The sequence below is a fragment of the Varroa destructor genome, unplaced genomic scaffold, assembly GCF_002443255.2.
Source record: "Varroa destructor unplaced genomic scaffold, Vdes_3.0 BEIS01000001.1, whole genome shotgun sequence".
NCBI lineage: Eukaryota > Metazoa > Arthropoda > Arachnida > Mesostigmata > Varroidae > Varroa > Varroa destructor.
The window spans coordinates 31129027-31155919 of record NW_019211454.1 but is presented as its reverse complement, the minus strand read 5'-3'; the positions used below and the strand labels follow the sequence as shown (position 1 = coordinate 31155919).

The following is a 26893-nucleotide window of genomic DNA, read 5'->3' as shown; positions in this document are numbered from 1 at the left end:
ATTATCACATGATTAAAATTCACTTCTATGGAACCTATAGAAGGCCAGTAACGTACATAGTATCTCTCAAAGTGCGCTGGCAAGATCTATAATAGCGCCCTGCGCTGCGCAAGACTAGCAGTGAAAACGACAGCGGAATAGCTGGTGACACACCAGTTATAGGGGCCAAGTTACGGTGACAGAGATGGATTGAGTTGTCTCTAACTAGTTTATGTTCCATGCAGCCTCTGAAGCTAGAAAGAGTCCTTTTTCCCACTTATGGGCTGTATGCACGCACGAAATATTTTTTGGCATCAAAGGAGCACGGGATGCTTCGCTAGGTCTAACTGGGTCAGCGGGGCTGCTTTTTCTCGGTGCCAGCATTACCAGCCTTGCTGCCTTTGGCGTTCAAATTCGCCATTGGTCTTGTCGTTGTCTGTTATAGTGGTAATATTAACGTCGTCCGAGAGTGACACTAAAACTACTAAAAGCCAAGGACAAAAGAATGTACTGTAGATAGACGTCCATGAACAGGGCTGTCAGGCAAACGTGGCCCATTTTCACGCGTCCTTACGTTCAAATAGAGTCAGCGAAATGAGTCTTGTTGTTGTAGGGGCCAGCTGCAGGTCGTTTCTCGAATCTGATTCGCACGAGGGATCTGTAACGAGGTTTCGGAGGGGGAAAAATAGCAAGGTATGAGCGGAGGGAGCGAATGATTAGCGGCACTTTAGTTCCTGTCAAGTCTCCATTTCAGGTGGAAAATGCACTTGTCCTCTTTGCCTATTTCCAGAAGATGTACAACAAAGATGTTATAAAAAACCAGTGCTTTCATAAATTATTAAAACAAATACAGCCAGTAAAACCTGCAATGTACAATGTATTCAGTTTTGTGAACACATCGCCTCCCTCGTTGTGGGATTTTCCGCAGACTAGCAAACAGTTAATATACGTAGAACAATGTCATATCGGATCGTCTATCATGTTCACACATGTTATAGGGCATGCCCTATTTCCTAAAAACTGAGAACTAATTTAAACGACGCGTATTTAAAGAACAATATAAAAATTTTAAGAGCTTAAAAAGCTTCTTTTAAATTTCTGAAACTCACATATAAATTCTTTCAATGTACATAAAATTTTCAGCTACCTTCTTACATACTCGTCTACCAGCCCATCTACATTTTTAATGAAGGCCCTCTCTAAAGCTACCGCCACCTGTTGCCGGGAAATGTCCTGGAAGCAGGCTCTGTTGGTTGCAACGTGCACAGGTGGCGCCATCGTCGGCGTTTGCTGACAACTTACTGTCTTGGAGCGCGTGAGGTCAGGCACACGCTCTGTTTACATTCTCCGTTCCTCCTCTCTCTGTTCCAGTGCCATCTGCGGCCACCGTAACAGCTCTTTGTTGCAATGGTATTTGGTTGCGGCGTAGGTGGTATTGCTGGTAGCTGTCGTAGTGCTCGTTCCGATCGGAAAGGTGATTTTCTAAGTGACGTCGTAGACTCCCATTTAACAATGACAGCCATACGCTTCCGGTGAGGTGTGCAAGCATACGTTCGGCTACAATAGCTTCGGCAGATGCATTCCTCTTGCTCGCTGTCGTTGCCGTCATCTCCATCACTGCCACCGCCTGAGCCCTTATCGCTACCAGCGTTATCGTTGTTGTTGTTGTTGTCGCCGCCACCGGTTGCAAGGCCGTGCGTAAGCCCGCCGCGGCCATACATCTAGACTACAGGGTCGGTTAAGCATTTCTAGCATCATCCTGTGTTAGACGCCTATAAACAAGGGTCTAACAAGCCCAAACGATGACGGTAGTGTAAAAAGAGAGGGTGGAATAGTTGACGTGAGCTCTGTCGACGACTAGGAACTACTTGCAAGTTAAGAACCTTTTGAATAAAGGCCTTCAAAGCCCTTTCGTAATCGACTGTTTTCTTCGTGACAACATTTTGTAACGCTGACTCAGTTGTTCTCCTTTGTCACCCACTATAGACGAGAAGATACGCCGAGCTCGCAACTATGGATGGAAATCCGAAATTAAACGGGCTGAGCAGAACGTACGTAAATTTGTGAGAATTCGATGTTCCGAATAATGGTGAAAGGTAAAATAGCGTTCAGCTATTATCACTGCTTGTTGTTCACTGTAGATTCTACTAGGAATATCCGGCTGGCGCTGACATTTCAGGAACAGTAAGACTAAGTGAAGTCATTATCATTGGCATAGCAAGGATAATTTTCTCGCAATGCTATCGTCGAGCCACCCGTTTCCGCAAAAAATTCAACAGCTGTACTTACGACTGATCGTCATATACGTTTATCAGAGTAAGTTCAATTCATGCGTATGTGTTAAATTGATTTTAGCGTTTGGTAATGATGAATCACGACACGAAGAAATGTTTCCTTTCGCTAGCAGTCTTTTCGGGCGGAACTGTGCTAACATTATTTGTATGATCAGTGATCACGATTATGTACTTAATAGCTCTTGAGTGAGGTTTCATTCAAAGCGCTTAACAAAATTGGCTACTCTTGCAGTCCGATTCTCTGATCTCAACACAAACATTTGAACGTCCCAAACACTCAAGTGCTATGTTGATTCATACCTCTCGTAATTAATTGTAAGCTGGGCGTTTATACGGGCCTTGCGCTTTCGAATGCAATCCTCAAAATCTCACTGATGCAGATTGAGGTGTCCAATATTGCCTCGACAATCTATCCGAGGAAAAAATTCTCGTCATTTTACTAATAATTTCTTTTGACGCTCTGTCGAAGTTAGATTTATGGTGAGTGTGCTATGTTGTCGAAAGTTGGCTTCATTCTGGTCATTTAAGCTCTATAGCAGGGACTTCTGGCCGCTGAACAGCACAAACTTTACATTTTGCGATGGGCGCAATCCGTCGAGATTAAAATGAAGTTGGGGCAGAGGCCCCACCGACCCCAGTCCTTAGTCAGAAGCTATCGTACGGTATGACTAACTAATCATGCAACAAGTACGGACGAAAAGTAGCGTTCCATACTGTTCTCAACACCGTAATTGCCGACAGCAACTGGTCCGCGCTGTTTCAGTTAGCTGGCAGATCTGCTACTCAGTAAATGTTACGTTGCACGTAGACTGGTTAAATTACGTCTTGTTATATTGGAAAGACATATACAGAGTTATTCACAGCATTGGTAGTGAGGCATGTTATACGGGTTTGTCTTTAATAGTTTCGTAGGGAAGAGAACGCAACCATGTCATTAATTGACCGAGATCGTCAGATACCCCACTGATGAACGTAGTTAGAGAAAACTATACGATCATCGCACGGCTATGAAAAAGGAAATTATACGCTATCAAGTGAAGCATATGTAGAAAACTAATTGCTATAATAAGTGTACGTTAATAAATGTGACACACTAGATTCAGTTTGGGAGTAGGTTTTCAAAAATATGACAACTCTTCCCTTAGCTTCTATAAGGCGATTGTGACAATGATCTTTTTTTGCACTATCCGTTCTCTGGAGTTCAATGATCGTACGTAAGATCACTACGTAGCACCATTCGAAATCTATATTCACTTAATTTCCATTTAATTAGAGAGGCTCCCAAGCAAAAGCCTTTTTCGTATTTGTTCAAATAAGACGCAAGGCCTTGCATAGTATTTTCCTGAAAGCGTGTCGTATTGGGTTTATTCAAACGTGACTTTATAGATCAATAGTTTTAGCCAACTGTAGAGATGCGCAAGCCTATGAACCCAGGTCATTTATCCAAGCTAATTAAACATAGCCGTATTTGTTGTGTGTATGAATGTATAATGCAATGCAATGCAACATTACTTAGCCAAACACTGAAAGGGCTGTACAATTTTTATTATTTATTACGCAATAGGCATGCAACAAAGCTTACGCCATAACCGCATGTAAAAAAAACTATAAAAAATTACTGGAAAAAGTGATTCTGTCGCACACACGATATATACACACAGAGCGATAGGTATGATTAAGTAAACGAAGTACCATCGTTTCTGAAGTCGCATTTCTTATGTGGATCATTTGTTTAAACAGAGAAAGTTATTTATACACTATTATGTAAATTATTGCACGGTTCATTAGGAGAAAAGCTGCAGTTTGAACGATCGTTGCATTGCATGCCAACTGCCGTTTAAGAAAAACATACTGTTCTTCTGCGACGTTTTACTTTAAGTAGTTTGGAAATTAAAAAAAAAAAAAAAAAACAGTATTCTACGAGATGCAGGCGAAGCCATGACAGTGAAAATGGTGGAGATACACACGTTTGATAATGCACTGGTGTACATTTGTCTGGATGGCCTGCCAATGGTGACAAACAGATGAAAAATGTATTATGAACAGTTCGTGTTATTAACGAACGTATTCATAGCAGACACATTGTAATAGAAACAAAGTTCAGCAAATTTAATAGACGGAATACAAAAATGTTCGATGTTTTTTTTATTGTGGCTCTTAATATCTGAGAAATCTGCCATGGGCCGGACATAACTTGATTAGGAGGCTTCGACCCGCTTCTTTAAACTAGGATTATTCTATTTGTTTGTTCTTTGCAGGTAGCATTGTAAGATGTGAGCAGAATTCTGATCAGCAGTATTTTAAGGTTCGGCCGCAGAGTGTCCAGCTTATTGAGGGTCAGACAACAGAACTACAGTGCCACATTGGTAATCTCGGAGGGCAGGTTCAATGGAGTAAGGACGGCTTTGTGCTCGGTGAGATCTTTGCCCGGACCTATTCTAGGGCATAACTATAAAACCCATCGGGACATTTACACAATTATATCTGCAAGCTATCGAAAACGGGCTACAGGCTTATAGTCCTTAAAGAAAGGTTGTAAATAGGGCAAATTGCTGTTGCGGTATTATCACTATTAGCTGATAAGTTGTCAAATTGGTTGTATAAAATTATTGACAGCTATTAGTATCTTTTCTGGACGACTGAGCTAAAATATAACACGCCTGCAGCAGTTCGTAAAGGCCTTAGTACCCTTAAAAGGTACAGTCTTCGATAGACATTCTCTTCTAGTATGATTTACTGATTGAATTCCCACCATGACAATCTACCCGGACATTAGAATGAGCTACCTATCTATCTTCAACTCTCAAATAACAGCTGAACGATCGCGTTTTCACAATGTATGCAAGTTTAAATGCGTTATTCGCTCGGATACGTTCATGTTAAACAGTAGTTTTACTTATATAGCTTCTAGATATGATTTGCTCGGAATCACAAAAAGCGAACCGTAGACTCTTAAATTCGCCGCAAAACTAAAGTAATTTGATGAATAATTAATTCGAGATGGCGCTAGTGTTGTACCCTTACCCCTGATTTACTTCACTGACGTTAGAGGTAAAGTACGAAGAACTAGCTTGGAAAAAGTCTATTGTTTAGTTATACTTTTATTTGAATATGACAATCACAAAAATCGACTGATAGAACAGAAACATATTCAGTGAATGAAGCCGTCGATTTGTCTCTCACACAATACAATTACCCCACCGTTTCAAACGAATTATAGGCTGATCATTACAAATGTTCCAAAGTATAAAATTTAGGTGTCGAAATCAATGTTTTTTACCGCTCGCTTCCAAGTCCCGTTGCATCATGTTGCTATTAATACAAGTTCGACTATGGCTAATTGAAAAGAGCTGCTTACGTAAATTGACCTCATCGATATTACTAGCCATTACGCTAGCCATAAAAAACAACATGGAAGCGTAATAAGTAGAAGATAAACAAGCAACAGCACCCGTTCCAGAATACCGTGGTCGGGTAAAATATGGCTAGGCGTACTTTTATTTGTTCGACCACAGAAAACCCCATTACGGCAATGACGTTGAAGCGCGACCAGCTCGAATATTACACGGCCATTTAATTGCCTACCTCTGCATACTATAACTCACAAATAAATAGGTCTTCGAATCTCTTCTATTTATACTAAACGATGAATTGTTACTATGTAGCGGAATAAATTCTCGTCTTCACTTAGAACGATGATCAGCAACCGTTTGTCATCGTTACTATTGAGCACCAAACAGCTAGCTATTGGTACTTGTTATAGGACAAATTTCCATCACGATGCCCATCGTTTTCTTATGCTCGCAAATATCATCGTAAACCGAATATGGATAACGCCATTATTGTCTCAGGTAGCAAGATAGAAACTTGCAGAGACACCGTACTGACCGACATGATCTCTATTCGTTTCCTACGAGGGGGTGTTATTAGAAAATCGTCAATCATAATATTAGTATTATTGGGTTTTCTGCTAAGGAATACATTGCCGTCAGCTCTAGTCACAGTAACTATTCAATTGACGAGTAATATCGCCAATACAAAAGTAAGCCATTGGTTCTGGAAGCTGAATCGTTAACTTTTAGTCATGAAACGCCCGGAGCCTTCTGTGCAGTTGCCTGCTCTAGGCAGCTGCCCAACCGATTGTGTTTTGCCACGATGCTTTGGACGACACCCTCTTATCGCGTTGGTAGTACCAATAGTGGCGAAATTCCACTGCTCTGACTACTACTACTACTACAAAATGTTCTCATTTGTATGTTTTTTTTACCCGTGCCTGCTTGTTGCCAGGTTCTAATTTAACCAATACATTTGACCTCAATATGGCATTACCCCGTTGTATCTAACAGTAGTTGGATAGCTGTTACCGTTCATGACTCTATTGCTACAGTGTGCTTGTTTCGTTTCTCCATAGAACGATAATTTTTAAAAATCTAAATTCGATTGTTCTCAACCAAAAAAACCAATTCATTTCAGTTATGATGATGCTTGTAACCTACACAGTACTCGTATTGGATTCGTCTTAGATGCAGCCGGTGCAAAAATTTCACAGAAGTCTAATAGTAATTTACACATCTACTCTCTTTCATTATTATTCAAGTTTGTACGTTTGTACTGCTTTACTAGGCGCTGGCAAATTGGCGAAAAACTCGTTCGACGAATAACAGTTTCGCAACGCGGCGAGACGACTTACGCATCCACCGTTGGCAATGCCTAAAGGGTGGCATTGTTTGATGTTGAGAAAGTAACTCGAAAAAATCAACGACAGCGCAGACCCTATATATAGTGTTAAGTATGCATAGTTAGTATGCGCTGAAATCACAGCCGGCGCTTGTTTTTAAACTAATTAATTAATAAATAATATTTGTCGAAAAAACAATGCAGCTTTATGTCGGTTAGAAGGGGACATATGGTCTACATAGTGGTACTTGTCCATAACTGCAGCTGTTACGTAGTCGATATTTTCCAGGTTATGAATCAGTAATACCAGGCTTTCCTCGTTATCAAATGGTTATTGACGAACCCCGAGGAATCTACAACCTTCGATTAAATCAAGTTACTCTCGACGACGAAGCGGAGTACCAATGTCAGGTACATGTTTTGCTCTTTTCTGTGTCCTGTAAACAATTTTGCTTAAACATGCAATTTAGGAAATCGGTTTTCCGCAAGGGAAGGCATAGCAATTATTCCTCATAAACACCGCCACATGCTAAGGAAGACAAATTACGCTACTTTTTATCTTAAAATTAGGTACTATTAACTGAATGTTGTGCAACAACGTTTGTATTTCCCTTATTAGGACATAATAGAGATTAACTTCGTTTGCGTACTCCAAGTAGTTTAGAATAATATGTGCTTTAATCTGAAAGAGTACCAAGCATATGAATACTGCACATAGACAGCCATGCATCAATCTATTTGGTGAATACAAAAATCAGTCTAGCATTGCACAAGTATGCAATCGATCGAGGTCACCTGAAGATACAATGTTGTTTCTCTTGAAATGTGCTCAGATGTGCTCAGGTGTTCGACCCTAATGTAATTTTTGAGTCTTCAAAATAGGAGGATTGGGTCTTAAAAAAGAACTAAGCTTTGCTGTCCTATGATTTAACTTGCTACGTCAGATCAGGACCGAGAGCCTCGCACTGGTTACGCCTGCGATACACTGACTGTTAATTAGCCGCGTAGTTCAATAGACTGTTTCATGTTTTACGATGTTCGTTATACGCGGCAGCACGGGTCAAATTTTCTTTTTCATTGAAGTGCATGTTGATGTCTCTCGTTACGTCGAAGCTCTTTAGACTGCGGTAACTTGGTGAGATCAGAGGTCGTCAGCCGAATGAATTATACCCGCAATACGTGCGACTTCTATCTACTGTGTTTCTAAGTAAAATTTGTATAGTGTACTTAGACTAGACAGGTGAGTGAGGTTGTCAATTAAAGTTAATTAGAGGATTCATTTTAACGATGGACATAAGTTTAGATTCACCACGGGGCTACTAAGGTTAAAATCGAAACTCTATTTTGGAACATCTCTTTGATAGCATGTAATTAAATAATTTTTTATTTTACTCAACATATGTTCGGATGTAAATGGTACATACAAACGAGGAGTTTTTTGATATAAAAACAATGTTGGCTGGAGGTCCTAGGATTGAGGGCGTATAATGTACGATGAAGGTTTCAGAGGTTCTGTCCAGAAGTACAAGGGATACGTGTAATGCATGAACGTCGCGTGAATGGTTTTCCTCAAGTCACAGATCTGCGTTTTAGCAATTCATGGGACATCCATAATTCGAGCCCCGCACTTTTTCGAAAATACAGTAGAAACTCAGTCTCAGGCAGAATATTAGTAACAAATATGACTTCACCTTGCTGCTACGCAATATAACAAGAAAACAAATGACAGTTTGTGTTTTCGGAGAAAATAGGCAATTCTATCGTATTCATTAGAAGCACGTGCCGTTTAACGAAGTCAGTATACTCGGCAAAGCTACCATCCTAGCGGACCAGATTTGAAACTGTGTATCGCGAAGAAGTGTACGTTTTGACGACGGGATGCTTTTAGTCGATTGAGTAATAGTTACTTGAAACGACCTAGCTGGAGGACAAGGCAGGTTCATTTAATAAAGCTAATTAGTCTAGCGGTTTGAAGGTTTTCGAGCGCCGGATGCGGTGTTCGTTGTGATTTCCAAAGCCACTGGCAACGAAACGTCGCCGATGTTTTAAAGCGTCTGCGTTGCGTAGCACGCACACCGGGCATCAACTAATGTGAATCTGTCGAAATCTTGTTCTTTCCCATCTAGGTCGGGCCAGTACCAGATCATCAAGCGATTTGGGCAGCTGCCTATGTAACTGTTCTTGGTAAGTATGCACATCTTGTAGGTCTCTTCCTTTAACGTTCTCGTTACTGCTTAACCCCGCGACTTTAAATATGAAGTTTCTATTATAATTGATATTTATATTGAGTCTATTTAAGGTACCTTTAAAATTAGAGCCGCGCTGCAAACTTAGCTATGGAGTCAAGTTAATCACTGGACGACGTTCCGCTTTTCGGATATAACAAGCAAGATAAAGTAATGTTAGTGGCCTGATGTTGTATCTATGCAATGCATAAATGTGATACATATTAGCATAGAAGAAGCTTTTCATAGCTTCTTCTACGAGGCTGGCGTACATACTATACATGAAGGAACCAACCTACAGGTTCAAGTTCACGTAGTATATTGCCATAGCTCTTCGTGTACACTTTTATTTTCATTGAAGCATGTAAATTTACATCTTTAAATAGAGGTCACATTTTTGTTCTTTGGCCCATGGTGTTTTCAAAAAGGCTGCAACAGAGAACTAAAGTTTCATGGCTTTATAAAAAATCACCGTAGTGTCTGCTTTATATGGAGATCGTTTAATTTGAATTATTGAATTCTTATACTTTTTACCTTACGGTTGTAACCCCGACCCAGATTATTTGTCACAACTAAGCTGTGTTCATGTATTCAATATAAAAATATGCTAGCCATTACAGCGTCTGAATGAAGAATTTTATGAAGAAGACCATGAATAATGTAGAAACAATGCGTGAGGTTTGGGGAAGTAATATAAACGTATCACCACAAAATGATGATATATTTTTCTCGTCTACAATGTCTGTTTAGCGATTTATTTATTTTTGTTTACTAATATATATCCGTGAAGTTGATAAACTTTCTGTTAATGTTTGTCAGTTCCACCGAAGCAGATTGAGCTCCGTCATCGTGGAGGAAACGATAGCAAAGTTGTCGAAGCGCGCGAGGGAGAACAAACCACACTTAGCTGCTGGGTTCGGGACACGAAGCCACCAGCCAATATTCGATGGTACCGGAATAATCAACTCTTTGATAAAGGTGAAAGATTGTTTTTTCCTATTAACGCAATAACGAGTCAGTTTCCGGTGAAAACTTTGCGTACCTTTACCCTGAAACTGGTTCGAATCCTTTGTTTCGCCAGAACAGATTTCTTTCAGCAATTATGGATATATATATATATATATATATATATATATATATATATATATATATATATATATATATTTTCATCAAGGACATAGAAAACCTAGCAGAATGCTGCATACGACAATATGCCATGAAATTCGACGGGGTGGCTTACAGCCTTTTAGCAGGTAGAGAGAAACTAACTGAAGAGCACATTATGCTCAGATCTTTGCCTGTTAGCATTTCATTATAGGATAAGTTTTCTGTAAAAGGATGGTGTTAGCACGTTGCCTGCAGGAATCTGAGCGGTACGATTTAGATCTAAAGGAATTTTTTATGTGAACAGCGTCCACGATACGAACCTCGTTGCCATAACGGCGATTGGGAGTAAATGCATCATTTCATTCTACTTGTTCTAAAAAACGTTCTATTTTTCTGAACAACAGCCTGTCTGTTGAAAGCGGACTTGTATATATATATATATATATATATATATATATATGTAAACACGGATGAGGTTACTAAGTAAACATGACCGTGAGTTTTCTTGCGTGATTAAGGAACAGAACAACAAAATGCGGTTCTTCGCCATTGATTTAGTAATTGATGTGTAGAAAAAATAGCTAACATACATCCCTGTGCTTTGATAAGATAATTTGTCGTCGTTTTTTAAATAACAGACAATTCTAGCATAGGAAATGCCACCGAGAATGTGAAGGTAAGATTATTTCAAAAGAAGCAATCGCGGGAGGCACATTCGAGTCTCTATTGTTTACCTTAAATTAGCTAGTTATCTCTGCCGCCTGAGCAGTTGAAAATCATACGCAATCTATTTTCATCTGACATATTTATTAACATGTAATTACAAAATCCGGATTTTGATATTAACCTAAAGCAAATGGTTTGAATTTTATGTTCGGTACTGGCGTTTGCCTGACTCCATAAATCTAAACCAGCTGCACTACATTGCAGTGAAACAAAATAACGTGACGATAATGTCTAAATGTTGGTTAAACACACGACTGTGAAGAACAAAAAAAGATTAAATTAATCTAATAAATTTCTACTTATAATAGATTTAAACAAATAGCTCCAAATAACGGAAAAATCACAAAGAGAACATCATCTTTGCAACTCGGGATCTGTAATATGCTATTCTTTTTTGGCCTAAAACATTAGGCAAATGGTTAAAATGTTTGATATACTTTAAGTTAATGAAGACATCAAATATACTTAAAAGCAGAGGCCTGGATATCGGATATTGCATGCAAAGCATGATGAAACAATTATGTTTTATATTATCCCTGAAGCGTAATGTAGTAACAAACGATGATTTGCACCATCAACAAAATACCTTAAGCTAGGTAGTGAAGTGGCAATTGTCAGAATCTGTATCAGAAAGATCAGAAAAGATCCCAAGCTAGTTTTAACTGAGGCATGAAACCGAGCAGAATTTTGGCGTCAGTCTCTACGAGTTGGAAAGATAGGATGAGAAGGCATCAAGAATACTGTCACCGAGAGACAACTCAAGTGAGCTATAGAATTCAACCAGTAAAGCTAAAATAGAGAGCGAAAAAAGACCGGACACAAAACGATTCTCCGGCCGACACTCTCTGTAACATATTGCGGGGCTAAGAGCAGTTAATTTACAAAAAATCTGATAAATAGCTATATTAGCAGCAGCAGCAGCAGCAGCAACATTTCTCGGTACCTTCCAAATGAAAGAAAATGTTGAAAAGCATTTTATGGACAAGGCAGGCCAAATCCTAACGACGTCAAGAAATATACCGATCGTTGCATTGGCACTCATTATAAATGATCTTATACACTCAAGCATAGCCCATACATAGCCATGAGAAAGCCTATTGAGAGAGAATATAAGGCGGAAAATGTCGGAGAATAGTATTTCAAAGGAAATGTACTTCTCAATAAAAGCTAGGAATAAAGGGTGTTATCACAACCAGATGCTACCATAAGACCTCTGGTTTTTGGTAAAAAATCACAAATAAACTAAAAATAGGAACTGTAAGTACAAATGAATAAATTACGGCTAAATTCAACGGGCCAAATAATCTCTGCTAGGTTTAATGTTCTTAAATGCGAACCTGCTAAAACCTCTGTAGTCTCTGTAAAAATTTGGCTCACCTTACTGAGCAAAACGGAGCTGATATTATTTTACCAATAAAAAAGGAAGCGCAGCTAAGGGTTACGCTGGTTGATACGTTTTGTTCTTAAGATGGTCAGCAGGTGAGGCATGGCTGAACATGAAATAAACATGTAAAATGTTCGACGATGCATCTTGCAATGTTACCTTGTATTCATCACACCCATTGGGGAAAGTTTTCTCTCATGTGTTAGGGAGAAGAAGAAGCATTTAAAAAGTAGCTTTTTTTATTGGTTGATTGTAAGCTCTAAGATATTTATAGTACCGGATTTTATTGACAAGGGTTCTGTTTGAAAAATAATAATAGCTAACGACATTTGTCGTGTCACTGCGATAAGTGTCATCGGCTCATCACAAACGTTATGACTACCAGGAGGCGTGTGAGCGAGAAGAAATGGAACAGAATTCTGGGCCCGGCACGATTAAGTTCTACAGATATATTCCATAAATTTAAATTGAATACCGAATATATTCCGACTACTCGAAATTATTGTTGAATAAGAAAATAAGGGCAAAAATTGATCTATGAACGATCACATGCCTGCTGTGTTCATTTTTCGTTCGTGCATATACAGTCTAGATGTAATATACATGTGTGTGTAGTAGTAGCGATAATAATTCAGTATTCGCGTGCTTTGAATGATAGGCAGGTACGTAGCAAAAGTAAAAGGGTAATGATAGGTGAAAATTGTACAAAGATAAAATGTATGTTTTTTCTCAACTGAATATTCAATTGGGTGACCAATATCCACTAAACACCAATGGCTTCAACTGTTCAACTGAGAGATTTTCCTTTAGCATTTCGAATCTAGTACAGGCCTGTTTATCACCAGCTGAAACGTTTTTTTTGAAGGGTTTATTCATTCAGAAGCTCGTTTACTCGTCTTCCCAGTAACTGCTTAATGGATCTCGTATCGCTTCGTTTCGCTCGTTTGATTGGTAGCTCATTCAACAGAATTTCTTCTAATGTCGACATATACATACAATAAGGCCTAGAGTGTGCCTCTCCGAGCATCCGCTCGAGTTAACGTATTCTTCTCGATATATTCCACGACACGCTCCAAATTGTGCTAAATGTTGATGGCGCTATCTGCGTACTGGTGGGGTATTTTTTGTTTCTCGAAGAAAATTGTTCAAAGGACAGGGGGTGTAGTGTCCCAAAGACCGGTCGAAACATTTTTTCGATGTTTACAATGACTTCCTGTGAAGTTCTTCCGCTGGCACCATTGCCTCGAAATGCACAAACTATTTACTATCGGTTTACTTCTTTTTTTCGGAAGCGTACAGAATATGTCTATGATAAGCGTTCAGGGCGCTGCTTCCAGGAAAACTTTTAAGCTTTCTTAGCGATAGTCTCCATCTTTCCTATAATCGTCTGTCAATCTGCGCACTCCTTGGGCCTGAATATTTAAGCTCTTCTTATTTATCCTACTTCGTCTGAAGATGGCTAGGAACAATGTGCGCTTTAGCTGGACACATCGTAGCCGTTCTGCGTTTGACACACAGCAAATTGAGTACATATTTCAACCTTTTTCCGCGCCCTACAGCGTATGTTTCCTGTACAAAGGTATCGTTAGACCATACTAGGTTTGTTCGAAGCCTAACCCATCGTATGCGTGAACTATATCGATATATGCTGATCCACCTCTGTGTCACAATGTTGATCTATGTCACAATATGAGTGCTCACATATTCACGTCACAGATGATTTGAACAGCGAGCTACAGCGTCAGCGTATGAAATTCAACCATCGAATAGTGTTTCCCTATTTGAGCTTGAAACTGCTGCCTGCTACAACCATTCCAGTTGAATAGCTACTTTTTTTTTTTCTCGTAACACATATCTGTTAATAGCAGCGTAAAAGCATGTTGTGTTGTTCTATATATATAAATGGTTTATCGTTGTAAGGAGTACCCTCAAGGGGGCCACACCTTCAAATGAACTTGACTCTGTTAAGCTGCATATTCCACAAAGGGAAGTATGAGCCATACTGTTATAACGCTGTCCAAAGTTGTTTTTGCTTGCGTCAATGTTAATAGTAAAAGTGGAAGGCAACGATCACAAGGGCAGGCTGGATCGTACTGTCCCTCTAAGCGCAAACCTATCCTCATGGACAAAATTTTCGGCTACACACGCCAACAATTTCGATATTTGAGACGGTTGCCTTAAAATCGTCATTATCTGTTCGATATGAATTGAAAAAACGGGTAGATCATTGGCCTATTAAAAGAGCCTTGCATCATTGCAATGGCCTAAAAGCCAGCATTTTTGCTGGTGCATTATTAGTTTCATTTTCACTGTTCTACCTGAAGCACTCAGAGTCTTCTGTCCGAATCGCCATTGGTATGGCCAAAATATCGCTACTTCTCATTACTGGTTTTAAAAATCTTTCATTTTTCTGACGTTTCGCGCGGCCCAGTAACAGCTATTAGACCTATTGCATCTGCTGCTCTTTTTTTTTTTATCATGTTCACAAGTAGGATATGGGAACATTTTGGTAAGGCTCAATACAGTAAGTGACGTCCCGAAGAGACGTGCATTGGTCATATATATATATATACATTGAAAAAAATATCTAGCTGAAAATTGCAGCAATGAGGAATGGATACGTCTGTGTCTTTAAGACACTGGCATAAACTATTTCGTTTAAACAAGAAAAATGTTTCCGCACCCAAAACTGAGTGTCGAAACCTTACCTGTTAGCCAAAGGAAAAAATTATTCATAATTTTTTTAAGTTTTTTTAAGTTTAGTCTAACGTTTACCAGTGAACAAACAACTCCATAGGTAATCATAGCACATACAAATGCCCATTAAATATGGCTGCCCTTATATGATATGCATTGTAAATGTGCAATACAATACGATCATTAAAATAGTAATTAATACTCTGAAGGAGGTTCAAAGTTTATTTATAAAATGCGCAAGCTTAAGTGTTGTCTTTGAAATTTAGTGAAATAACAAATGATTCTTTAGTTGACAACTAATGCCAAATACATCATTTTCGGACCTATAAAACGTGCCGATTCTTCTAATCTATTAGCGGCACCGTGAACAAATGCAGATGTACAACTGAAAGACTTTGAACTATCCTTAATGAGTTGCTCCAAAAAGGGTCAGTACGCATTGCATTACGGCTTACCGAAGAATGGTTAGCCTCCCTGTGATACATAACGCAAAAGGTAATCCCTTAGCTTGAGGGTTGACAGATGTCAGTGACCACCGTGGAGCTCTCTTGTGTCATCACCCGCCTAACCAGGTAGTCCGTTTAAAGTGGCCCATTCCGTATTCTAGCTCAGGGTAGATTCGACGACGATGAAATCTAGAGGTTCCACTCGGCTGTTCTTATTCGTAGTGTGTTTTGTGCCAAGGCGACTGATAGTACATGCGTGATATTTCCCAATGAGCTTTTATACAATTGCAAAAATTATCTCGATCTACTGGACGATGCTTAATCAAGTCGACGCTCTAGTAAGTGCCAAAAACAGTACACATCGTAACTACCAATGTAAACGAAACACTCATGCCTCGTTGGTCAAAAGATCGTGCTTTTGAAATAGGCTTCTGCAGTTTAGCAGAGCTGGATAATAGGCACGACCTTGGATCCCAACCCAGCTAACATTAATCGAATCGATTGTTTTCATCTACATATTTGGAAGACAACAGATATTAGCAACAACTGGAACTGCTTAGAGGCCCCTCACTCGCGCCTACGTGGACGTTTTTAATCCGCGTCAACGACATACGACACGTAACACCGTAACCCGATTAAACTTCCGTTCTCTTGTTTTGATTGAATGATTTGCACTTGACGTATCGCGTATTATTGTGATTGTACTGCGACGAAAAACTTTCACAGCCGATTATTGTGCACTCTTAAGCACACACGACCCTTAAGCAAAAAAAAAATGTACTTACTCCCAAAGGCTAACTATAAGTTAATTTTTAACTTACTCACACAATAACCGATGCTAACGTATGTTTTGAGGTAACCTGATTACTAGTGGTAATAATAATTTGTTGTTTCATTAAGATGATCCCGTTCTGGATTGAATTATATTGGTAAATTTTAGATTTCAATGAAATAATAGATTCTGCAAATAGAAGATACAGCGGAGACATCACGTGTGCGTAATGAAGATATTTTAAAATGTATCGTTTTCCTTCATACATTTTTTCGTGTAACTTTCGATGTAGGCCAAGCCTTTAGAGCGCGCGCGCGCGCGTGCGTTACAGAACCTAAATAAAGCTAAATTAAAAGGCCTATATAGATTCGTTGGACGTGTTAGGGTCAATAGAGAATTGAGAAAAACCTGAGCATATTGTACCTGTTCCGCAGACTGGGTCGAAGTCCAAACACATGTGAGGATCTGTAGACTTTGACGACCCTATCTATTATTATCACAGCGAAGCAAGTTCGTCTCAAGAATTAATTGTAACACCGTCCGCATGATAATCTGGCGAGTTTAAAACAAGTTCAGTTCTGAGCAATATATCCCTATATTAATGTTCTGTTAGTAAATATTCGGTATAGACGTATTAAGTGTTTCATGTCACCGTAAGACGGGCGGCGCTTCTCGCTGATTGCGTGGTAGTTGGAAACGAGACCACTGGCAAACTCCTAATCACCTCTGGGAAGTTTCTATAGGTTGTCCTTTTTTATTAGCATATATAAAATTTCGCGTGTACAGAGTGTACATTTAGAGACAGACATAATGAGACGGACATAAAATCTGTTTCTGGTACGATTTCCAATAGCTAATGAGATAAATACAATGACTCATCGTAATCTGTGATGTTGACCAAAAATTACTGAGTAAATCAATCGCTGAGTTCTTACCAGCGAGAAATCGATGAAATGAAAAATTGTCATCATCTCTGGGATATTTTTGATCGTTTCAGAAAAGGTTCACCGACGCGTCGACACCAACGGTGATCGGGAGCTGAGTTCGATCTTTACAAAGGTCGAAATTTATCCCCGGCATGACGACTCGCGTGCCGCTTACACCTGTGAGGCTCAGCATCCTGCTCTAAAAGCACCACTCAGAGCCTCACTCGTCATGAGTGTCTTGTGTAAGTATCTCCAGATTACGAGCATTTCTTCATTGAGCCACTACCTGAATTATTGCACATCGAGAACAATTTTCGTGGATGTTGTAAATACTTGCATTATCTATTATGTCAGGTAGATTCGCACTATTTAGCAATAAGCTTTCATTATTGAAGCCCTTGTTGTATCATTTGCCGGCACAACTGGTACTCTCATTCGACCACTGATAACTAGCCAATCGGTGACAAAACGAACGTCCCACTTTTAAAAATGCCGGTGAAAAGCGTACAAACGGATGTGTATACGCTGGACATTTTTAAGCATCTTATCTTTTTTATCGCGGTATTAGTTGGATAGGAACTGAAAAAATCGTGAGCTATAATGCACTTTTTAGTAGTCGTTTTGATCTAGTGTGCTAATGGCCAGCGGGCTGTTACGCTGCAGTTTAATAGACTATGGAAAGAGTAAGCGGCACGTTTTATGCTGGAAAACCTATATAATTAGAAATGATGCTATGACTTTTCGAGAGTTTTTTCCTACACCGATTCCACACATTACTCCCAGAACAAACAGCTTTTAATTAACAGCGCGAAAATATCTAACTTTAGTCGGAGAGACAGCAGATCAGTCTAGATCAATATATTTGGCGTAATCGAAATATTATTATACTTAAAAATAGAAAATAAGTGTACATTAATTTTCATAACAGTATGTAGTGGCTGCGTGCTATCATGAAAAGTCTATTATGGCTTTTAAGAACAAGTTAATTTTTCAATGTTGGCGTCCCATGAAAGCATTGCTTGCTCAATTTTGTTTCTAACTCTGACTACCTGAGCGCGAACGAGGCGGTGAACTGTGGCAAAACGCTTGGTCTTAAGTAAGACAGAGATGTCGCCAAACGACGCGGCTAAAGCTCTTGTTGACGTCTGGCTGTTTTTTCTTTTTCTGTCGATTTGTGACATTCATTCAGATCCTCCTGGCGAGCCTGAGATCCATGGACAACCTGAGACGCAACTTCAGTCTGGTGACACTTTAACGCTGGCTTGTCTTTCTCGCGGGGGCAACCCACCGGCCCGACTAGACTGGTTCCGAAACGACGTTTCTGTACGTTCGCGTTACCGACAAGGAACGCATGAGGCGACAGCTACCCATAGCGTGGTGCTTGTAGACCGCGATGACGGAGCTGTGTTTCGTTGTGACGCCTCGAATTCTGTCACGCACCAGCCCCTATCAACCGCCATCACAATCCATGTAACCGTACGTAGGCTATTTTCTTGATAGATTAGCAACTAAAATGATTGAACAACGCCGTCGTCACGCAGCTACACGTACATAACGTGTTGTGAAGTTTTCAACGCTAGTATTGTTTTGCAAGTTATAGAGCCGGTGTCGATTCGATAGTCCCTATAAAGCTCGCACGAAACCGAACGAAGCTCAGATCCATTTTCAGAGTTGAAAAAAAAGAAAGTCAAAATTGAATACTTTTATATGTTACCATTTCTTTGGCCAGTACGCTATTCTATCTTGTATATCGTGACACGGTTGAGTAACCGAAGGACGAGTAGAACGAACATAGGCCGATTACAATTGTAGGAAACATTTATTCATGTCTATTTTGCATACAGACCAGTCCTCTGCGATTATTTAACAAAATGCGGAATTATTTGCAGCCGCACAATCGGACACGCCCCGAGGGCCGACGAAGGAAAAGAAAGAAGACAGATTAAACTATATTGTCAAAATATATATATATATATACAATATATGAAAATTTATATAATACAATAGCAGTTGCAAGGAACACACTTTGCATTAATCTATCCGTAGTTGAGTCTACTATTAATAGAAAAATTACGTTTGAATAACGAATAGCAGCAACCATAACCATGGCGAGTCACCGAGATCGATCGTTAGTTGGTGAACACAAAAGCAGATACCTATAGTGGCCATCATTTTTGTCCACTAGCGATTTTTAAAAAGCAGAGGCTGCCAGGACAGATCGGGTAGGACCAATAAATATGAAAAACAAATATACGTTTACGATTTCAACGCTCGTATTGCCTGCTTATGCCGCGCTTGTTCGGCGAGCACTGGTAGCTAGATGCAAACGGCGGCGATTCTGCAGCTTGGAAGTATCTAAGTAAGTCTCGACCGTGATTTTGCAATGCGAACACTCTACCCATCCTTAGACGTCGACTACCCGACAATGGCGCATTCGGGTAATTGCTTCTTGCTTCTGTTTTTCTATCCGAGATTTATCCAAAACCGCTCTCGTTCGTAGATTGAAAGGAAGGCGGGCGCAATAGATTCATATCCAGTAGTCGCTCTGCGTAATTTCCCTGTGTGACGACATCGCTCGCGTACGTAGCCGAACATTGACTGTTCATGCTGGTGATCTGGGCTTAACGTGTTGGCGAATGTTATAATATGGATGAAAAAATTAAAGATAGCCTAGCGCAGAACGTTACACTATACATATATTACAATGCAACATTTCGTATCAACTCAATTTCTTCTTTAAAAAATATATATAAGGATATTTGATTTTTTCTCTTATCGGCTTTCTTTTTTTTTTTCGTATCGGCGTTGGTATCGGCGAAACGTTTATATTCTAATCTGAATGAAATATGGATTTTCTTGCCGATCACATTCTCTATGTCTAGTTAGTTTAATTGTTAAAGCAAATTTTCACCGCCATAGCTAGCAGCGCTCATAGGCAACCGCATATGACTCTTCGTCGTTACTCTGAGCTACAACGATGGCCCTCGAAGCAACAAGAGCGATATTAAACAACCAAGCGACAACGATTCGATCATCTACCTGGCAAGTAACTGCCTAAGGAAGCCAGATACTTTTTACGTTCTGTAGTCATTCGAGACTGTGTATTTTACCGTTAAGTGTATTTTAGCAGTATCAGCTAGGTGCGATTTTCCTCGCTAGCAGTACCCTAGTTCTGGCTCGTCGTCGTCGTCTGTGGGTGCCAATGGAGTTCCAAGCCGCGCTGCTCATTCAATCAGTGAACGAAGCTCATACATGCGAAGACAATCGATAACCCGTCATAGTACGTATTTTTTCTGTGATAACTAGTTATCACCAAATATCAGTGAAGCTATAGAGCACGGAAACTGCCTCGCTGCTCAGTCGATTGGGCATTTTCAGCGGCGGCGGCGGCGGCGACTGGCACACCTTGAACAAAAAACATGAAGCTAATTGCGGGTCACAGCGGGCTGCTCTACTTCTGCTGAGTGTTAAAGGTCTTCAGTGGACATGTCCCACCTGCAGAAGGAGCGCAAAGGACAAATTTGAACCGATATGTTTCAAGAGAAACTTCTGGCTCTGCGACAGGACTAAGGAAAGCAGCACTTCATGACGAAGATAGCGACACACAGTCGAACGTCTGCGAGACAGGACAGCTCAAAGTAGTGAATAATCCGTATAGAAAAGGATAAAGCTCTATAATAATTGCTATCCCGTTAAGAGAAAAAGAGCACGTCGATGGAATCATGGCAAAGACGACTGCCGACAGGATAGCTCAGGCCATTTTTAGGTTAAATGTCACTCACAGACCGGATGTGGCGCTCACCGTGCCAAACGTCGTAATCAATGTCGAACAAAAAAAGCATCGTCACAGAGGTGCAGGCACTCGGTGTGGAAGGAATCTTCAGCGACGCTGAACAGATTTCAAGTACATCTCTAGGAAGATCCCTAGCTAATGCAAAGTATCTCAAGTATCATCAAGCGGTCTTTGAAATGAATAGCAATGCCGTGACAGCTGCTACTGGAATTGGTGTCACAAATGCTTACGCTTTTGAGCCAGACCCCATTAAGATCATTATATTTTGCCATTCATGTCGAGGGCGTTCTCCTCTACTTCAGCGGTGCTTGCTTTTAACTCTGAGAGATTCGTTCCAGCTGGCACTATACACGCATTATCACACGACGAAATTTGAATTACTGACTGCAGCCCTAGAAAAGACTTCGTGTCGCTAGCTACGGTGACCTGTATCTACTTCCATGATGGAATTCTATTGATTTTGTTTTATGAGACGTTTATCGATACTTTATCTGTACAATCGGTTCATCACATCGAAATTCTTTTTGACAGTGGATTACTTGGCGCCCGCGAAATGTCCTTGGCTGTAATGAAGTCCATTGATGTAGTAATCGACTGGTTCCAACGTACCATAGAACTGACATTCCTCAAAGAAAAATACCTACAGGTTGTTTAGCGTGAGCTTTGCGCCTGCAGGTCTCTATGCGGTTTGTTGTCGCTTCTTTTTTTTTTTTGTTTTATCTATTTCATACTATTTTTTTTTCCTACGTATTTTAAACTTCTTGACTTGCGACATCACGATCCCCGTCTGGCAGAAGGTCGTCGACGACGTGAAATTTCTTAGATATATATATATATACCTATAGAAGCGGCAAACGACGGCCGCCCTTCGCTAAAAGGGTTTGTTTACATATCAAGTGATCACACCCAGCAGCCAGGTGAGTGAATTCATTGTTGCTACGGCGACAGTCTGGAATCGTGTCGGGGCTTTCACCGCTACTGGGCCCGTTTATTTCAACTAGGAGCCCTACTTGAGAAATCGAACAACTGTATCTTTCCTTCGTCCACATATCTTGCCTGAGGGACCTCTGGGAGCTTCATATTTTCGTGCGAAATGACCAACGATGCACAGTTTTCGGCAAGTCATGCTGTAAGTGTAGGACACGCGTTTTGCATTATTCTATAGAGCACCATAATTTCGTTTGTAACCTCGTTCAGCGATTATATGGAAGTGTAACCTGGACTTTGATAGATAAAGAAATTGATGGATGGACAATTCCCAGCGAAATTAATAAAAGAATTAAAAATTACGAGGTACTGTTTTATATCTTCTGTATTACAAAACTCGAGTTACTCCCGTTAGAAACAATTTTTCAAACTAAGCGCTTTTGTTTTGAAATTCTTTTTATACCAGGGATACCAGCGTACGCTGTAATACGATTCATGGATAATTTATATATATATATATATATATATATATATATATATATATATACATTTAAACAAATGTTATTGTTATTTATACCAGTTTTTAAACAACTTAGCTGTATCGTATTATTACAACAATCAGCGTGCTCTAAACAGGATATTATTACTATGGATGAATTAGAAAATTATCCGCCAGTCGATATATATTTACGAATGTGATAGATATAGCACATAAGTTTACTTACTAGTATACCACCCTTAATCAGCCGACAGTTTTGGATGGTAATTCCTGTGCTAGATCCCAAAATAACAAGTATATATATATAAATATATAAAAGATCTCTTCTCTCTATGCCCTGTCATGTCCGAAAAAGCGTCCTAATCATGTATGTTTTCTAAATATAATTGGGCGTATTTAAGTTGCAGAGATTGCCAAATTCTTTCTTGTTTCAGCCCAACTGTACGTCGCCAAAGGAACTTGATTAATTCAGTAGGGATTCGTTTGAAGAACTAGCAGAGTTTCAGATAAAGACAATTAGCAGCTAGAGAGCGGGTAGTTCATGAATGCCTACAAGGACATAAACTGGGCCGGGTTGGAGTTTGCTTTGGCGAGTTCAATTGCTTCGTTTTGTAGTTGAGTCTACTCTGAGGGCGGAGCTGCTCCTCGTAAAGATTGTAACAGTATTTTGTAGAAACGACACATTGAACCCGAAGTTAACTGTAATTTCTCGCTTTCGAAATGATGAATCGTCACATCTGACGGGACGATTAATCAACAGCAGTAGCTTGTAGTTCCACTTCGAGATTGCTCATATGGTGGCTACAGAAGACGAAGTTTCGTAGTGCTCGTACGCCTCGGAAGTAATGGACGGTTCCGAGTAACTTCCCCACATTTGTTAGTAAGAGTTTAAGTTTTTCATGCAGCACTTATAAAGTATTGCCGTATCGTTTGACGTCTACCCCAGTTCGATTGTTCGAAAACCACCTGTGCCTTGATGTAAGCTTCAGCGATATCATGTACAAGATGGAAAAAACCATTTAGTTTAACATCGAAGACTGCTTGCAAGATAATGACTTCTGGGATCGCTCAAAGTTTGCCGTGGATATTGCTATGAACACTGAAGTCTTTACATGGCTTCTGTCTGAAGCTACTTACAAGCCCAAACTAACTGAACGACTCAAGGAGCGGAGCGAATATGATGTTAAAATATCGGGATAAAATACCAAAATAAAATGAAAATTACTTCTAGAACAAAATACACTTTTCACTGAAGAACCGCGACGTGCATGCCCACGGAGGTTTAGTGGCGTGGCCATTTTCGGCAGGAATACATCTGATAATTGTTCTTCTGTGACGTTCCTTTCGTCCGAAGAAACTTGCCGTGGGATCCGCGAGCCTGCAAGATCAACTCCAGCTAACAGTTTCAGAATGAACAATCAACATTGCTTTACAATTGCGGATAAAGTCTCTGTACGACGCGACCGCTTCCGAGAACTACTCCACGAGGTCTCGGTCATCAGTACCACCGGTCAGCCTGTCGATAGAACAAATGTATTTGGCACCGCTGCTTTCTTCTACATGTCGATAAAGGTCGACGCATTTGTGGCTCAAAATATTAATTGGGTTAAAATTGCAGAGAACATACGTTTTCGACAGAACAACGAGTTATGACCACAGTAAGTGCACAACTGCTATTCAGCCAATCGAACAGGTGTGGACATTCACGTACAAAAAAAAAGTGACAGTACAGCCATATTACCTACAATAATAAGATGCGATTACTTCGGAACATGAAGCTGATTGGGGGTCATAACGGACTACCCTGCTTTTATTTCTCGATAAATATGTGCAGCCTATAAAGGAGACGCAAAGGTGAAGCGTATCGATCTCGGAGACGTCGTCAATATTTGTGATCATCACATATATGACGGCCCCGTTTATATGCTCATTTCACGAGAAGATGCTTGTAGCACAGAGACAACACGTGCCGCCTCGAGAGAGCGATATCTAAAAAATCGTTCAAAAATCTAGGTTTGCAAGGAGTAGGCCGAATGACACTAGTAGTGATCTAAGAGAAATCGTGGAAAAATCGTAGCCGTTGGGGGGCTAATGTTACATCGGTGTAAAAATGTGGATAGCTTCTTTATTTATTTAGAAGGACTGGAAAGAAGCTAAGTTTAACGATGCCGCATATTTCTTATAGGGCATACGTTGCTTTGTTTGATCAATAATATAATTGTATTTTACTAGTCATCTGTAGAAAAAAAAACACCGATTGTTCTATATATTGCACAAATTAAATGTCAGATTTCATCAACTGAATATGTGTTTATCTATTCCTTTAATAAAGTATAGTTATTGTCCAGCATTCTATACTTCTTTTTTGTTTTCTCTGTCTTACTACGTATCTTGAGATACAGGCTAAAGATTGTGATGATCGACGGTGGTTAACAAAGATAGGGTATTGATGGGAATAATAACCGACCAGGGCAGCGTTCAGACTGTTTCCATCTAAAGAGAGGGCTTTGTGTAAGTATGTGTTGCATTAATACAATTAGGACATGCCCCTTTGCAGTAGAAGAAAATGTTTGAATAATGTCATGTTTTCTTCTGTTGATGTTAAGCACAGCTGAGGAGACATGTGTTTATAATTGACCTAATCAAGATGACGAAATGGCTCAAATTCAGATAAAAAAAATCTTTATTATGAAAAAAAAACGATTTTTTAATGTCACTGGCATAGCAACATGTTTTTGGTGCATGCTGATACCTAGATCGTAGAACCCGGAGGCATCAGCATAAATCATGTGCTCGAGTGAACTCAATTGAAGGCTGAAGAAATACGTATCTTCGTGTTTTAGAATAAAAAAGAAAACAAAAAATACAATCAGTTATTTAAGATATTAGAAAGGGTTTTCCTTCTTTCGAACGAGATCTCCGTATGTTGGCCCCCTTCGTATTAATTCTAAAATATAGGCTATTATAAGAATTCAATTGACTGCTTTATAGGTTGCCCAATAGGATAGGAAAACGATCAGCATTGTATAGTTGTGACTACTACTGACAGTGCTATTGACGTCAAATATATCTTACCAATTTTTTGCTTGCGGACTTTATTAAATGGGGTAACAACTATAAGTGAGACGCGCCTGTTTCTATGCTTATCATGTGCCCCAATAGAGAAATCAACAAAAAAACTAACGTAATCATTTTTGCACTCGTCCAGTTATTGTCGCATTTCAAATGAATTATGCTCAAAATAAAAATGTCGTGCTTCTACAGTGTGGCAGTTGTTGCGATTACGCTACTGTGACAGTTACTCAACAGGACGCGGGCAAGTAGTCGGGATTTGCTGAAGCCCTAAGAAGTTCAAGAAAGAATGTCAGCTACTCTAGTACCTCGTACCGAACGAGGACCATTGGGCCGATTCAAAAGTTCGTCCGCCCTCAAGATCAAGCCGGGCTGGTTTAACACTGTCCTAGAGCTTATTAAAAGGAGCCTCGATTTGACAGTGTCGTCGAAAGAACCTGCGTATGTATTAAAGTCTCAGTGACAAAAAAGATTTAAATTTTTATTATATCCTATAATATTAGACTTTTTATCAGAATGTGATGGGGATAGAGTCAAAGGCAAAAGTAGGTAATTTCAATGTAAGAAGCCTAGGCTAGGTATTCCGATCATTAGGATTTTTGGTAGAGCTTGCAGATAAATAGATGATAAACAGAGTACAACGGGCGAATGGAGTTAGCCGCAGTAACAGGTGCTACCGTAAAAAAATTTATCTCGTATACACATAAATTATCAAATTAAACAGTTAAAGGGACATCGTCATTGCTTCTACGGCCGATGAGGATAAATTGGTTGACCCCTGGAAAGGGTGTAACCTTTCAACAATATAGTGCATCTAACTCACTGACAGCATACGCACGCTTGTGATTGTTGCTTCTTAGCAGCACGAACAACGGGAAATCAGGGACCTGTAAGAGCCGGTCGCGGTAACAACGTAGGTAACTTTCCAGTCATTTTCCATTTGTCTTTCTTTCCATTTTGGTGTTTCCAGTTGGCATTTTTTGATAATATTGTTTGCCAGGACAGCGGTGCGCGCAGTTATTACCCTTGCAACAAACGTATACCGAGAATGAGCGAGACGAATGTAAATAAATGGTTTACTGTAGTATATCTCGAAGCATAAAAATATATTGATTTGTGTTTGGTAATAAGCATATAATAAGGGGGTTTACAGTTATAAATACTGTTGTAACTTAATTGTTTATTATGCATTTAAGGCCTTGTGTATTAACACCTGTTTATTCGACTTACGTAAAAGAGCTCTAGTAGCCTATGTTTCCAGTCTTTCTCGAAAAAAGCCTTTAAAAGCGTATTTCGGCCGTGCATCCTTGACGCCAAAACTGGACAGTAGCCTAGAAGGGCAAAAGTATTACGCTGCTTTATTTGAATT

General features: G+C 39.8%; 2 protein-coding genes across 5 annotated transcripts in view; one reads left to right on the top strand and one right to left on the bottom strand.

Annotated features, from left to right (window-relative positions):
- The window catches only part of ec (ubiquitin specific peptidase echinus), a 201708-nt gene that overhangs the window by 123614 nt on the left and 51201 nt on the right, over positions 1–26893 (bottom strand). The window lies entirely within an intron of this gene.
- LOC111244896 (nephrin-like) lies at positions 1368–19253 on the top strand. Of its 3 annotated transcripts, none has more exons than XM_086987718.1 (9): positions 1368–2030; positions 2165–2295; positions 4532–4687; positions 7240–7361; positions 9077–9134; positions 9995–10153; positions 17305–17475; positions 18423–18709; positions 19123–19253. In XM_086987718.1, the coding sequence occupies exons 2-9, from the start codon at positions 2217–2219 to the stop codon at positions 19177–19179; spliced, it is 1089 nt and encodes a 362-aa protein (XP_086843844.1). In that variant the 5' UTR covers positions 1368–2030; positions 2165–2216; the 3' UTR covers positions 19180–19253. The 3 variants fall into 3 exon arrangements, with proteins under 3 accessions (XP_086843844.1, XP_086843839.1, XP_022648172.1); XM_086987713.1 differs by having other exon boundaries at positions 2121–2295; XM_022792437.2 differs by having other exon boundaries at positions 1369–2030; positions 2159–2295.